The sequence below is a fragment of the Lagopus leucura genome, unplaced genomic scaffold (assembly GCF_019238085.1).
Source record: "Lagopus leucura isolate 7727_CA_CO unplaced genomic scaffold, USGS_WTPT01 Super-Scaffold_100004, whole genome shotgun sequence".
In the NCBI taxonomy this organism is placed as follows: domain Eukaryota; kingdom Metazoa; phylum Chordata; class Aves; order Galliformes; family Phasianidae; genus Lagopus; species Lagopus leucura.
The window spans coordinates 40,100,975-40,117,617 of NW_024962264.1; the positions used below are offsets into that span (position 1 = coordinate 40,100,975).

At 43.4% G+C, this 16,643-nt stretch overlaps 1 protein-coding gene across 3 annotated transcripts in view; it reads right to left on the bottom strand.

Annotated features, from left to right (window-relative positions):
• PPP3CA (protein phosphatase 3 catalytic subunit alpha) overlaps nucleotides 1-16,283 on the bottom strand; it is a 189,573-nt gene extending 173,290 nt beyond the window's left edge. For all 3 annotated transcript variants that reach the window (XM_042871137.1, XM_042871136.1, XM_042871135.1), the window contains exon 1: nucleotides 16,183-16,283. In XM_042871137.1, coding sequence (XP_042727071.1) covers nucleotides 16,183-16,240 — 58 coding nt within the window. In that variant the 5' untranslated portion in view covers nucleotides 16,241-16,283. The remainder of the gene's footprint in view (nucleotides 1-16,182) is intronic.
• Nucleotides 16,284-16,643: the final 360 nt, after the last annotated feature.

The following is a 16,643-nucleotide window of genomic DNA, read 5'->3' on the forward strand; positions in this document are numbered from 1 at the left end:
TGCACATTGCCCCAGGTCTTATTACACGATGGCTGCTCCAGAAGTAATGCCTCTTCTGTGTGTTTTGTTTTTAAATGCTGGCCAACAACATCAGAGGCAGATGGTGGTGGTATGGCTGAAGAGGTTCAATCTTTCAACAACATTCCATTACCTTTTGTTGTTGCGACAAATGGCAGCAGAGAGCAATCTGACAAACTGGGTCTGACACGGAAGTGCATATGAAGCAAAGGGGTGTCACTGAATTCCTCCACATGGAAGAAATGGCACCCACTGACATTCAGCAACGCTTGTTGAACATTTATGGAGACCAAACAACGAATGAGAGCACACTGAGCTCATGAGTGGTGTGTTTCAGCAGTGGTGATAGTGACAGTGGGTCACTTCCTCTGGGGAAGATTTCTTGAGTCTGGCATGTGGGTTTTTGCTCATTGCTGGCAAAAATACATAGCTAACAATGGTGATTATGTTGAAAAACAATGTTTTGTAGCTGAGAATTCGCTCTATCAAATAGTGTTATTGTGCTCTTCTGTGTCTGTTGTTTTTTTTCCACAGAAATAATTAGGAGGCATTACTTTTAGAGCAACCTACATACATTATGATCTACATGAGCACTGAGGCAATTCACACTTCAAATTACAGTATCTAGAAGCACATTGTTTTCTTCAAGTACATCTAGTCAACAAAGCAATACATGGAAGCTACATTTACACTATAAAAAAAAGTTCATTATCCAGATTAATTATGCATGAAGGTGATTCCATCTAGAGAAATTGCTTAGAACTTCTAGTGGGTTAGTATCGATAATTTTTCTGAAGGAGTCAGCACAATTCAGATTCATTCAAGCTCTTCCAGTTCCTTCTTTTTGTTCCACATCACCAATATTCAGGAGATTCCCTTATCAAATGTTTGATTTTACTTTTTTTTTTTTTTTTTGGAAAACAACTTCCAAGCTGAAAGATGAAGTCTTTATTACTATAAATTTCAAAGCTTTAAAAACTGTCATTAACCTCAGTTTTAATCTTCATGCTACTGTGAAATGATCACATAAAGCAGGAACTAGCAAAAGATAGGTCTATTTTCTAGTTACTAGAAGGAAGTTTTCTGATGATGTCAGAATCCTTTGTAATGACTATGAAATATTCACATAGATTTTCCACATTTTTCTTATAGCTGTCCATATTTTCTGTCCCTGCTTTCAAGTTATAACAAACTCTGGGGCTGTACATGCTCAGAAAAATCGGAAACTCATCAAGAGCGAACTATGCCAATGTTTTCCAACAACACTACCATCTACATATGGATGTGTCAATATATGAAGCCTTGGGAAATTGTATATTTTTAAATAGCAACAACATATACACTATAAGTATTTTTATGGTGGATCCTCACAATCACACAAGGCATTCTTCCTGTAAAATATCTCCTAAGCAGATACGGCCATTCTTTTTTGCAGGAAGAAAGGTCTCTACTCTTATGATTTGTCAAAAGGCCTGCAAATTGATATACAGCATTTTAATCAGCCATTTTAAAGAATTTAGTGAAAGACAATCACAGAATCATTTAGGTTGGAAGGTACCTCTAGACATCATCGTATTTAACTCACTGTTCAAGCAGAGCCACCTGAAAGGGATGATCCAGGACCACATCCAGACAGCTTTTAATATCACCAAGGATGGAGACTCTACAACCTCTCCAGTCAATTTGTTTCTATGTCTGATATCCCTCATAATATTATAAAAACTTTTTTTTTGGTTCCAATTCAGATTCTCTAATTTTCAGGGCGCCCATTCCCTCTTGTCCTGTCACCAGACACTACTGAGAAAACCCACAATGCTTCTTCTTCATTTTTTCCCCATCAGGTATTTGTACATATTGACAAGCTCCCCCTGAGCTTTCCCTTCTCCAGGCTCAATAACCCCAGTTATCTCAGTCTCTCTTCATATGAGAGATGCTCCAGCCCTTCATCATTTTTGTGGCCTTTCTTTGGATTCGCTTCGATATGTCCATATTTCTTTCATACTGAACAGCCCAGACCAGGACACAGCACTGCAGACATGGCTTTACCAGTGCCTAGAAGAGGACAAAGCCCTCTTGCCTTGACCTCCTGGAAGCATTCCTCCTAATGCAGCCCAGGAGGCTCTTAGCAAATTCTTCAAGAGTACCTATAGGAACTCCATCTACTTCAATTCCGTCAAAGCCAAGAAAAAAAAGACTAATACACATTCAGAAACCATAGCAACCAAAAAGAGATCTGCAGAGAAACCTTCTACCTGGAAGTACTTCTAAGATTAACAAAAAATATCCTACCATGAAGTACTGTCCATGAAAACAGGATAAAAAATGAAGTCAACACTGTATGAAAAGTTGCTTACAGTTCACTCTTCCACTAATGAGTGTTGTCCCTCACCTTGTGATATCTTCTGAGTGGTAAACAAAGGGTATTTACAAGTGAGACAGGTACCATCTGAGATTCAGAGCTCTAGAGAAGCAGAAGTAACTTGTTAGAAAGTATAAGGAGATGCAATTCCCTAATGCACAAGTTCTATAATATGTACAAATTCACTAGTATTTGCACTTCAATTTCACACAAAGAATTGCCCACTTTGACATTTCAAAACCAAACTATGAGTCAAATAGCCCAGTTCTGACATAGTGCGTCCAGTCCTGGGTTCCCTGGTGCAAGGCAGATCGAGCAGCTGGAGACAGTCCAGCGGAAGAAAGGAGCACTGAGATGACTAAGCAACTGGAGCACTTCTCAACAGAGAAAAGGCTGAGAGACCTGGGACTGTAGCCCAGAGAAAAGGCTCGGAGGGAGGGGGGGGAAGAGTGTAAATCTTACTCACATGCGCAAATATCTGAAGGGAAGACACATAGACAGCCACAGAGCCAGGCTCTTTCTCAGAAATGCACAGTAACACAGTATTCTCCTGGGGAAACTGACTGCCTGTGGCCTGGAGAGGTATACCCCTCTTTGGGTAAGGAACTGGCTAGTGGGCCAGTTCCCAGCGGGTAGTGGTTAATGAAGCTAAGTCTAGCTGGCAATCCCTTACAAATGGTGTCCCCCAGGGGTCAGTACTGGGGCTCATCTTAATATCTTTCTTGATGACCTAGATGAAGGGATTGAGTGTACCCTCAGTAAGTTTGCAGGTGACACCAAGCTGGGAGATACTGTTGATGTGCCTAAGGGTAGCGAGGCCCTTCAGAGGGATCTAGATAAGCTGGATCACTGGGCTGAGGTGTATGGGATGAGGTTCCACAAGGCCAAGTGCCAGGTCCTGCACTTTGGCCATAAGAACCCCATGCAGAGCTATAAGCTTGGGGATGAGTGGCTGGATGGCTGAGAAAAGGAAAGGGACCTGGGGGTGTTGGTTGATGCTCGGCTGAACATGAGCCGACAGTGTGCCCAGGTGACCAAGAGGGCCAACGGCATCCTGGCCTGCATTAGAAATAGTGTGGCCAGCAGGAGCAGGGAGGTGATCATCCCCCAGCACTGGTGAGGCTGCACCTCGAGTACTGTGTCCAGTTTTGGGCCCCTCACTACAGGAAAGACATTGAGGTCCTGGAATGTATCCAGAGAAGGGCAAGAAAACTGGTGAGGGGTCTGGAGCACAATGGGGTCTTACGGGGAGTGACTGAGGAAGCTGGGGTTGTTTAGTCTGGAGAAGAGGAGGCTCAGGGGAGACCTCATTGCAATCTACAACTTCCTGAAGAGAGGTTTGGCCTCTTCTCCCAGGCAACAAACAGGACCTGAGGAAATGGCCACAAGTTGTACCAGGGGAGGTTTAGATTAGACATAAGGAAAAACTTTTTCTCTCAGAGCGTGGTCAGGCACTGGAATGGCTGCCCAGGGAGGTGGTGGAGTCACCATCCCTGGCAGCGTTCAAGAGGTGTCTGGATGAGGAGCTATGAGATATGGTTTAGTGCTTGCGGTAGCAATGGAGGATGATACGACTTGATGATCCAGTAGGTCCTTTCCAACCTTGTGATTCTGTGATTCTATGAAAATGAATCCTAGGAGGGTCTGTCTCAACATCAGAAAGGGCTTTTTTTTTTTTTTTTTTTTTTTTTAAACCAGCACAAGTTGCCCAAAGAGGTTGTGGCATCTCCTTAGGGATATTCAAAAACCACCTAGACATGGTAGTGGACAAGCAGGGCTATGTGCTTGAACAGAGGTCCGACTAGAAATCTCCAAAGGGCCCTTACAGCCTCTGCCATTCTGCAACTGAAGCTGTCCGAGCTCATACCTTTTAGTCTTGAGAGACAAGGTGACTTCAATACATAACTCATAAAAACTAAGGATATGTTATTACACTACTGGAGTAAGTAAACAGAAGGACAAATGACCATAAAACTCCACATATTCACACCTGCTAAGGTAGAAAGAAGACTGCCCAGAAGCTAAAGCTGACATCTCAGCAGAAATTAATAAAAGCTCATCCCTATTTGTTGCAAAATGGGAGTTGTTTTTGTTGATGTTTCTGTTTTGCAGTGTTGTTTGGTTGGTTGGTTTTTCTTCCCCTTTTTGTGGGTTTTTGTGGATTTTTTTGTGTTTTTTTTTTGTTGTTGTCGTTGTTGTTTGGTTGGTCTTTTTGGAGTTTCTGTTCTTTCTTTTCTACCAGAAGTAACTTCTTCTAGTACACTCAGAAGGTTCACTTTCCACTCTACTACTAACAGTGTATGGACAGCAAGCACTTCTTAAGAAAAGTTTCCCAAGATAAAAACTATAGAGATTATACACTGATAATCTAAATCCACCCACAAAGTATATGAGTAACTAGAACTTTCACCAGGTGGCCTCACCAGCTCTCTGCTTGTTGATAAAGTCAGGCTCCCTCGTGGCTAATGCCCAACTTCCTGCCCCACTGCACACAAACACCTCTAAAACGCTAAGATATTCACCTGTTCCAAAATAACTCATTAGGCAAAGCACTCCTAAAACAGCTCTGTGCTTTCCATTATCAACAAGCTAAGATTCCTTGAGTAACTCTTTGCTGCCCTGAGGATACTGCCCTCTCCCACTGTGCTCTGCATTTCTTCTTCCACATCCCCCAGCTGTATGTCCAACACCACCTTGCTATGCCCTTGGGTCTCCTTACTCCAGCCACCAGCACTCTGCTTCCACCTTCCCCCACCCCAGTGCACTTATTTCTGTGCAACAGAACTGCAGGTGATGGGCTGATAACAGCACTAAATGATCTTAGTGGTTTCTTCCAACCTTAATGATTCTATGACTCAAAGATGACACACATCTCCTATGTACATCTACTACCTGTGTGATTTTAATATTAAAGACTTACTCTGTTAGACCAGTAACTGAGTTAAAGCAGACTGCCTTTTATTTAAGGCAATCCAGGTACATTTGTTAAAGAAAAAGTATTTTTAAGTGAGCAGCACATAGGCAAAAAGCCTTTATATATGAGAATGGTGTCTGCATGATTTTTTCAGTGATAAAAAGCACCGAAGTACATCCATGTATGGGAAACATTTTAGATTTAAATTTCTGAAGACTAAGCAATAAAACAGCAAACTATTACTGGGAAAGAACAGCTCCATACATACAAGTACATACATAAGTCCCTATTCACTTGCTAAAAGACAGCATTGCAAAGTAGGAGTACACTTTGCTCACTGTGAAAATAAGAGATAATGCTGCCCCGTCCTAAGCCACTTAAGATCAGATATAGCAAAGCAGTTTAAAACAGATAGAAATCACCTCCTTAAAAGGAAAGCCAAAACTGTAAGTCACAGGATGACTACTTGATTCACAGTTTACTCAAGTTAATGAAAAGATTCCAACTCCTGCAGATTTCAGCAGATTACAAAACAGGTCCCACAAGGGAAAACATTCCAAGTCACAAACATGATATTTTGATACCTAATTGCCACCATTGCCTATTATGAAATTCTTAGCATAAATTAGGGAACAAATACAAAAATCTTGGTTTCTCACTTTAAAAAGGCATGAAAGGGACACTCAAGTTTTTGAAGAGAACTAGCTTCCCAGCTGTTATCATAAAATACTACAGCTGTTCATGTCATTGTAGCTAATGACCAGTTGCACTTTTTCAAAGAATGTAACACAGTATGACCATTGTAATCAACATCAAACTGAAACTTGGCAAACATTGTGGAAAAAGGACTAAAAAAATTATTTAAATTGCTGCATTTGATGTTTTAATTTTGTTTGTGGATATTGTTTTGTTTCTTCTGGGGGGAACAGGAAGGGATTTTTCTTTGAATGGCCGTCCATTCAAATTGTCCATTATTTTAAACTCCTTGAAATAAATGACGGTAAGTGAAACGTATTAAATTATCAGATTCGTTCTATGCAGTAATAAAAGCAGAATCAGCCAAGCAGTTCCAAATTTGTTGTTAAAAAGAACTTTGCTGAGTAGAACAATATCTCAAGTCCAAAGTAGACGATGAAACAACTTTTCTCTGAGGCCACCAAGAGGGCAGGTTTCACCATCTAGAAGCTTTTATTTGTTTTCTTAACTGTGTCACTGTGTATGAACAAAATCACATTTTCCATAAAGATGTAAGCACACATGCAAAGGAAGGCGAAAGTAGGAAAGCAAAAAAAAACACAGATGCAGAAAGAATTTGAGATCTCTCTCTCAACTGGAGCATTATTCTTTGTCAGATGGAGAAAAAGCCAGGGCAAAGCACGCAAGCCTATAGTTCTCTGCAGAACTCCAAAAATCACTATTTCATGCAATTCTATGTCATTTGTAGAGAAAATACACCACCATATTTCTCTCTAGCCACATGCCTTCCCCTTCAATATCGCCCACAGAGGACTGTAAACCAGAAAGCACAAGCTCTTGTGCTGCTTTGTCCTTAGTTATAATAAAAAAATGAACGTTTATTTTACCAGGTTTCCCACTTTAGGAAATAATTCCAGAAGAATTCCAAATGCTTCAGAAAGAAAACCACACAATCACACATGCTGTATACCCAACATACAGCCACAGTAAAGAAAGATAAAAAGCTCATGAACAAGAAAAGCAAAAAGAAGATGACAGGCTGAGCCTCTTTTTCTCTCCCTGAGCCGTTTATCTAGACCATTAACGATTTCTTTTCAAATGATGGGTACTCCAAAACATGAACAATTGGGGAACTGGGCTTTTATCCGGCCACACAATTACTTGGCTGTCACTATCAGCAAGGAAAAAAAAAATTGCATAACCCACCTTCACAAAGACACTCACAAATGCTTAAATTAGAAGTTAAACCCTAGTCACACTAAATTAGGTTAAAAAAAACTGTAGTTGGGATTCTATTAATTAAGCCTATTGAACAATGCCCAGAGTGAGTGTTAAACACTGTCTGCAACATCACATCTGCATAACCCATTATTAACACATGTTATTTTCACCATTCTAATCGCAAGGTCAAAGCGCACTTCCTTTCTTGTGGCGGTGCTGTTCAGGCCTGATATTTCTGTGTAACTGGCAAATATCAGAGAAAACATTACAGCACAGTTTGCTCTGCAGGAGGTTAGTTATTCTGATTTTGTTGTTGAGAATTTAACCAGCACAATCAGGTAACCTTGCTTTAGGTTTTTAGCTTGATTGTCTAGTCAGATTTGTAATCTTCTTTCCCTCCAGTCCATCAGTTCTACACTGGGCAAGAACGAGCACAACTCAAGGAAGATATACTGGCTGAGGTCAATATGCTGCAACAACATTACTAAGATGCACGCATTTAAAAGATGGCATGGAGGAAAAGGAATGTGGTGGAAAATAATAGCAGTTTTACACCAATACCTCTTTCCACCAGTGTGCATTTTATCCCATTTAAAAACTTCTCAATTTGGAAAACCAGAAAACGGAAACTTGAATTATTTTATTCATTCACATCTGCATATCTGAGAGATGGGAATATAGCTATTACTACTGCTAAGATTCAGAGCAATCACATTTTCAGCAGCATTTCTTATTCTTTCTCTGGCACAGATATTTTGCATAATCTATACTAAGTTCTAAACCTCCCATGCTTAGTTTTTAAGGTGGAGGCTTTAAAGTTCACTCACCCATGGTGAACTTCAGTTTTTTTCAGGCAAGTGTTACTACCTTCATTAAATATTACCTTCCTGTGCTAATTAACTTCTGAGCCTGGTTGCACAGACAACAAAGCATGAGCGTTTATACTCACTCTTTTCCTACATTAACCAAAACTACCGCCATCTATGCTAGCTCTCAGAGCTCTTTGCAAGCTACAAGTTAAAACTAACAGTCATGCTGCGAGTTTTCAGTGTTACTGCTAGGCAACCCGCAAGCAGCAGCTGAACTGCAAAATATAGACATCCTTCTGTGACAAGTTGGGGAGAGCTTGAGCAGCACACTGACAGTGGAGCTACTGGCTGAAAAGAAAGCCACAGAGTCAGCAGTTGGCTGCAGAATTACAACACAAGTCAGAGGAAGAGTCATAACATACTTCCCCTGTTCTCACATGCTTCCCCGGGCACCTACAGATGCCTATAGATGCATAGTCAAAGGAAACAGGTTGTGTTTGGTGAACCTCTTACGCTAAGTACATGCAACACGATGACTGCTAGCAGGCAGCACTTAGGCTGCTCAACATGCTTAGTCAGAAAGGTTGGAAGAAACGCAGGAAAGAAACATCAACAAGAAGAGAAAGCTTACTGACTCTTAAAAGGAAGAAAGTATTAAAAGAGACTGAAATCTAAAAGGAAGATGCAGTAGAACTTCAGTACAGCACAGTTGTATTTCTAAGTAGAAAGAAGTTTAAGTGTTAGATAGTCAGCAGTGTTTTCAAAAGCTTCATGAAATGCAATATAAAAAGGAAAAAACACCAACAAACACGTGCAATGTGGACACCACACTCACAAACACCCAGGAATTAACCTCTGATGCCTTTCCACTCCACTCTTTCTCCTCTCCAGTTCCAAGTACAAATGGTATCAGTCAGAAATTGTGTTGGTGCAATTAAATCTTGAATAAGGTGGTCACATTCTCCTCGTACACTGGTGGTGCCAATGTTAACATGCCTAACCTTGATTATAAAAATAGACAGTCAGTTTGTAATGCATGTAAATGACTGTCAAAGAGGTGCAGATCTGGAGGTGTCATTTCAACAGTATCAGCTTTCTGGTGGGGAGAACAAGTGAGGTAGGAATGAGTACTTGGATTTTTATAAGCAGCAAATTTTACCATCATAGCATTTACTGTCTCTGCTTCTCTACATCTGGTCTTCTATCTCTTCCTCCATCCAACAGTTAAACAAGAACATAGCTGGGGCACTCCAGCACTAACACACTGCAATCTCCAAGCTGAGTGGCAGAGCCCCTCAGTGAACCACAGGCTTACACAAATGAGGCTGCACACACACTGAAGTGATTTTTAGACTTGGGATGATACATTTCACCATTATTGACTCAGAAGCCATAGAAAGATCTTTCCTGGGGGAAAGTCAAGGTAAATGACCAGTTATCAGAACAGGAAATGATTTAAGCACTCAGCTGAAAAAGTAATGCACAACACCAACTCGCATTTACTCCTGAAACCACATATAAAAGGATGTAAGAAGGCACCTCTTCATGAAGATGATTTGAAGTGGCTGTTACTTCAGAAACTTGTGGGTTCTTTTATGGCACATTCTTAAGAAAATAAAAAGAGTAAAACAGTATCTTTGTATCTTACAGTACCGTTAAGGGAGTACTTCTCTCCATATTCTTTCAAGTAGTAAAGAAGGAACTATCCCCCACAACATGGTGCGTATCAACATCGCTAGGAAGCCTTAAATGAACCAATATCCATACCAAACAGACTACCTAAATTTTTTACTCCTGTACTTCAAGTAGAAGGTACTCAGCAAAACAGAAGAAACTGAAGAAGGACTATGAGTTTGGAAAAGAAAAGCTATAAGAAGTAAGCAAAAAGCTTACTTTATTAACACTACTCCAAGTGTCTTTTGGCAGAAATTTCCTCAAGAACTATCTGGTGGGAAGAATTCTGAGAGTTCTAGCAATCATGGGACTACCTGAAATGTAAAACAGATTTGACTATACAACTTAATACTTTCCTTTTTTTTTTTTTTTAATCTCCTTGCCACAATCTACAAAGAAAAGCAAGAATAACCATGTAGCACCTATCATCTCTAAGTGAGATGCATGTAATGGATGTAGATACTGCTGAAACTGGGAATTGACAGCAAAGAGGAAACAACTGCTCTGTACAACATTCCCCTATGGAAAATTACCTCCATTGGTTCATATTTTCCACTGAAGTTAAAGGCTGATAACACCCAGCATGAACTCCTCTTTCAAGTTTCTCACTAGCACCAGTGGTATCAAAAACACTAGTTCTCTCGCAAGACCCAGACAAGAAAAGCATGAAACAGCAGAAAGCTTTAGCCAGTGTGCAATTCAAAAGCAGAAAAGGATTTTAAACACACAAATAAGGCAGTTATTTTCTCTCATCTCACCTCATATCAGTCTACATCATGAGAAGAATCTCGCACCAATGCAATATCAACTGCCTAAGAAAAGCATCCTTCAGTACACGCATGGTTTTTCTCTAAGGCTGTGCAGTAAAAGGCTTGTTTAACTAAAGGTCTTATTTACAAAACTATCTTAATGAGTAAGAGGTAAACTGAGTTCACAAATCAAAATAAATCACCAGCTTAATTACACAAGCATAACTGTCAAGCACTGTACTTAGCTTTTGTTTAAATTTCTCCTTACTGCATTCCCAATCCTTTAAAACAAGTGCAGTCATTAGTCACTCAGGCACAAGTTTACAAAGTGCAAGAAACACAAGACTGCAATACCTAGGCAACATCCAACTGACAGAAGCCATTGGTTTTTAGAAGTATTAACTGAGTTCTGACCATGAGATACAAGAACATAGCAGTCAGACATAAGAAAACAACAAGCCAGCCTCAATTTCCCTTCTAAGTTATCCTAACTCGAGCCCTAAGCAAGCAAATTCACTTGTGCTCTGTTCTCAACTGCCCCTCCTATGGCTTGCTTCATGAAGATACCAGGGGATCTTCAACTACAAAGCTAGCAAAGCCATTCTTTCATTGAAGGAAAATAGTAAGGAGCAGAAACTCTTCTGCTGTAGCCATGCTATGCGGGCTGCTCCAAAAGTAATGCCTCCCATTTTATTATGTTGGCCCATGATGTCAGGAGGTACATGTTGGTAACACAGAAGTAGATGTTGAACCTTCCCACCAATATTTCATTACAGTTTGTTGCTGTGTGACAGATGGTAGCAGAGGGGCAGCCTGACAAAACGGCACCTGACACAGAAGCACTTATGAAGCAAAGGTGTGTCACTGAACTCCTTCGTGTGGAGAAAAAGGCATTCATCGACATTTGCTGAACGTCGATGGAGACCAAACAGTGGATATGAGCACAGTGAAGCAGCGGATGGTGCATTTCAGCAGTGGTGACAGTAACACAAAAGACAAGCCACATTCCGGATGGCCATGCACAGCTGTGACAACACAAAATTAAGAATGCCTCCATCAGCTTGTGTGCATGAATTTGCTAATGGCAGTGACTACGTTGAAAAATAGCACTTTGTAGCTGAGAACATGCTCTACCAAACACTGGTATTGTGCTTTTTGCATCTGTTGTCGTTTCCATGGAAATTAATAGAAGGCATTAGTTTGAGAGCAACCTAAGTACCTTTCTGACAGAACTGCAGGCAGATTCTCCATCTGATAGCATCCCTTAAATCCAGATGCAGGCTCCCTCAGAGCATGAGTGCCTTCTCAAGTATTACAAGGATAAATTTAATTAATTAAAACAAAAATAGAAACAGCTACAAAGCAAATCCTTCCTCTCCCTCGTGAAGATCTGAGGGATATTGAACTTCAGCATTCTCACTGGAGAGGCACAAAACCATTTCATCTACTGTCATTAGACAGTTGTAATATCCAAGTAGGATCGTCCCTTGCCATAGATTTCCTCATACTTAAATTTAAACCAAAAGGCATACCATATTTACCAATGCTACTGACAGTGAGGTCATCATGCAGAATTAACACATAAGGACAAGCCAGCGCTTGCACAAAACATCCAAGCTGGAAAACATTACATTTTACAGAAAGAGAGAGGCAGGCTTCCGTAGTACACCTGTTCTGGCTCACTGAAGGTCAGTTTGAAGCACGAGCCCTAGCAGGGTACGTACGAGTCTCCCTGGACTAATGGAAACTTTAAACTTCACGGCTAACTCCCATTATTGACAGCAATAAACACCAGTTTTACCTTTCATCTGAATCTGAAGTTAACACTGATGGCTAACATTGATTGGGACTGACATTCATATTATATTACAAACAACTGACAGCCTGAACATTAGACAGTTGGAAATTCAGAGACAGAAGAGACCGGTGCCTACTTTTTTGAGTGTCATTAATTGCTGATGTAACTGCGAACATCTGCACACAATGCACAACATGAGATTGCCAACACCAAGGATCAAGAGTCATGGCAGCAGATCATCTGAAGAGCTGAGATTCCACTAAAACTCCACTTTCTTTCAAACAAGAAAATCAACCAATTCTCAAAAAGTACACAGTCATCTGACATGCATGCAAGAATCCAAACAACTACTGTGCCTAGCTAACAGCGAGATTTCCAAAAATATTGCTTTCATTTCTTTGTATGACCATTACAGCTCACTTTCAAAGTTTTTATTTAGGATTACTCTGCTTTAGAGCAGTATTTCTAGAAGGTGGTAATGCAACACTGAATATTTTGAGGAGGTCAAGTAATCTGATACACGGCTTCTCCCTCCAGGTTGGTGGGTTCAAATCCTGCTAATGTCAGTAGTGACCACAAGCTGTTGACATCAGACAGCTGTTCAGTGACCCATGAGGAATGAGCTAGTACTCCCAGTCCAGCTTTTCCTGGACAGGTATTCCCACCTTCACAAGAGCAACCAAGCCCATGCTTTGGCTGGTGAGTCTCGGGACTTAAAAGCACTATGGGTAAGGAGGAGCTTTCTCAGTTCTGAAAGAAAGCAAGAACTTATGAACAGCTCAGTCTGGGCGAAGGCTGCATCATACATCTAACAAGAAAGAATGGAATGTCTATCTGTAAACACGTTGAGTCAGCGTTTGCTGCAACATTATGGCATCCTGAGCCTTGATCCCGACAACCTTTGAATGTACAGGTTACCTTACTTGCCTCTCAAAGCATTGCTCCTCTACAAGATCAAAAAAAAATCCAATGATTAAAGATGATGTGCCTAATTTGCATCAAAACATACGTACTATGCTAGGGAGAATACAAAAGTATATCAAAGAAGTACTACTGCAAATGCATGCTGTGGATTCCTTTCCTTTAACTCCAAATAATCTAATTTTGTCAGCTCTACCAAGAATTAATTTGCTCCTGGAAATTTAACATTACACAGACTTGAATTTCTTCCTTACATCACCCGCTGCCCAACCATTCCATATCTGAAAATTTCACTCCAACTGTTGAACGTAATTTTATACCAGTTGCATCACAGAGGTAGGAGAAGACCAACACTTTTTTAGCATTTGGGGCTCCAGAGCCATTCTTCCCTTCTCCCAATAGCATTTTTTATTTATATCAGTTTGAGCGCAGTTCAGAAGATTCAATAAGCAATGCAAAATGAGCATGAGATGAAGTTCTCACCTACAGAAATACCCCACTTCTCTGTCTGCGTGACTCCTTTGAGTGCAAGAGAAAAGCCCACAACAGCCCACCTCAGAGGCAGCATGCAGCCATAAGCAAACCGCACGGAGCTGCTGGAACTGTCACCTCCCCAAACCCACCCCATCACTGATAGCAGTGCCTAGCCATGACTTCCATGAGCCAGATCTCAACTGGCATCTTTGGTCACGTGCCAGCAAACTGAAAGGTTCTACACACACACACAGGAAAAACAAAAAAAAAAACCACCAGCACACAAACACTGGCAGAGAATAGCTTAATCTAGAGCCTACATCCATATGCTACAAACATTTCTTTTCCAAACACAGCTTCAATATTTAAACTTTAAAGGAAAAAGCCCAAGTTGTTTTCACTTTTCACAATTCCTTTCATAATTCTCTTAATACCATCAGAGTACCTGGCTTGCCTTGAGGAACATCAGGGCTCTCCACTAATAGACACAGGTGCTTACAAGGTGTTGTTGCCTTTTTTTTTTTTCCTTTTAATTCATTTAAGCCTTGCAAGCTTTCTTCAATTGCTCATCTCAGGAAGACACAAATCACACCCCACAAAAAAACAAGGCAACTTTTTCCCTATCTCCATTATCACCACCAATTGTTTTCTTTCTGGATTTCCTTACAGTCTGTAGGAAGGCAGAGTGAAGGATCTATACAAAGAATAATCCTACAAAGGACCAGTTTACTGTGCGCTACTCCCCTCAGGTGCTATTTTAAGGCCTTAGAAGGATTTAACTATGTAACAGAACAAGTAAACATGTAACAAATGTTGGGACCTAGGACAGCACTTGGAGTTGAGATGAAGAGACACCTAAGCAGCACAGACGCTTTGCCCAGTACTTCCTCAGTTTAACAAATTTGATTTCTAACTGCGTTATAAAATTTTATCTAATCATACATACTAAGTTTGCTAAGAAAATGGTTCCTTGAGATACGACAAACTTATTGGCACACGTAAAAAATGGAAACCTACCACTGAAGCTACCAAGGGTTGTGTCAATACAGAAATAATGGTTCCAACCCTGCAGTTCTTATTTATATGAGCATCTGCTTGAGTCCAAGGGAGTTCTGTCACACATGAGATCAAGACGTTTGGTCACACGTCAGGATTTTAAAAGGAGAAAAACGAAAAACAGCCATCCCATGACGGCAATGAAGGCTTCCCAACACAACAGCCATCGCTGGACCTCGCAAAGATAAGCATCAGCTCAACATCACTGTTTCAGGCTTCTAAAGCCTACTGGTAGTGTGACAGCACAGACCGCATACTTCATCTGCAAACATTCCAGATAGGAGAAGATAAATTCCTAAGCCACTTCCAAAAAATATCTTATTGAGCTTGGAATTGCATTTTTTACAACATCCGAAGAGCTGCAATTTCATCCGGGGGAAAAAGGACGTTAAAAAAAAAAAAAAAAAACAAAACGAAGGAGGAGAAGGGGGGGGGGGAGGAACGATGGGGAGGCTTGAGAAGACGAGTATGTATAAACACAAACGCAAAATAACAACAGTCATTTGCTTTCCTAAATAGTCCGCACGTTAATCGTGCGGTTCTGGCACCCACTCACGCCAGTACGGCAGCGCGTACGGCTCCGCTCCACTCCCCGGGCTCTGCAAGGATGCGCGCAGCCCCCGGCTCCGGGCTCCCAACACCGGCTCCGTGTGCCGGGTGGATGCGCCGCATCCCAGCGCGCCAGGCGAGGCGGGCATCACGGCAGAAAAACGCTACCGAGCGTACCGCACCCCGAGCAACGCACATGGACCGCGCAAACCGGGCGCTACCCCGGTAAATACGACCTTGGTCCACTGCAGTGTTGTTAATCCAAACGGGCTGTGTTTATACGCTGCGGCTCACGGCGCACGCACACCTCGGGCTGAGCGCAATCATGGAGCCGCGGCGTGGGGGTGCGGAGCCCCCTGCACATCTGCGCACGCACGCACACACACACACACACACACACACATACACAGCCGGCCGCGGTGCGCCCGCCGCCCGACTTCACACCCCAGCAGGCCGAGCCCCGCGTCCGAGGCGGTGCCGGCGGCGGAGGAGGAAGCCTCCTCGGCCGCTTCGCCCGGCGCCCCGGAGCACGGCACGGCCCTGCTGCCCTCATCCCCCGGCTGCCGGGATCCCCAGTGCCGCGGGGGCGGGCGGCCGTGCAGGGGAAGGGAGCCTCAGTCGCAGCGGGGCCGTGGGTAGGGAGAAGGGGACGCGGAGACCCGGAGAGAGCCAGGGAGCGGGGGAGGACGTCCGGGGGAGCGGCTGGCGGGGGAGGGGGCCGGGGCTCCCCGTCTCTCCGAGGCGAGCCCCGCGCAGCGCCTTCAAGGCGGAGAGGGAAAGCGGGGAGCGGGGCGGGGGAAGGAGGGGGGGAAATGCTGCAATGGAGCGCCGGGCAGGAGGCGAGGGGAGCCGCAAAGCCCTCGGCCGAGCCGCTCTCCGGCCGGTACCCGCCCCGCCGCCTCCCAGGGCGGGCCGCCCGCGGCGCAGCGCAGCGCAACACCCACCTTTCACCACCCTGTCGGTCGTCGACAACTTGGGCTCGCTGGCCTTGTGCTCCGACATGTCCGGCGGCGCGGCGCTCCCTCGCGCACAGCGGGCACGGGCTGAGGCGGCCGCCGCTGCGGGCAGCGCTCCGGCTGCTGCGCCGGGGCCGAAGTTGCCGCGTCCCGCCGCTCCGCTGGGCTCGGCTCTGCGCGCGGTGCCTTCCTCCTTCGTCTTCCTCCACCCCCGTCCTCCTCCTCCGCCTCCTCTTCCTCCTCCAGTTAATTATTTCTCGCTTCCAATCACGCCTCCCGGTCGCTGGAGATCGCTCGCTTTCCCCCGCTCCACAGAAAACGGCGGCGACAAACAACTGTCAGGCGGCGGCGGCGAAAAAGCCCCAATTCGCACCGAGAGCCGTAACCACCGGCTGCACGCACAGCGGCCCCGCGCTCGCTCGCTTCCTTCCTCCGCACCGCAGCGCCGG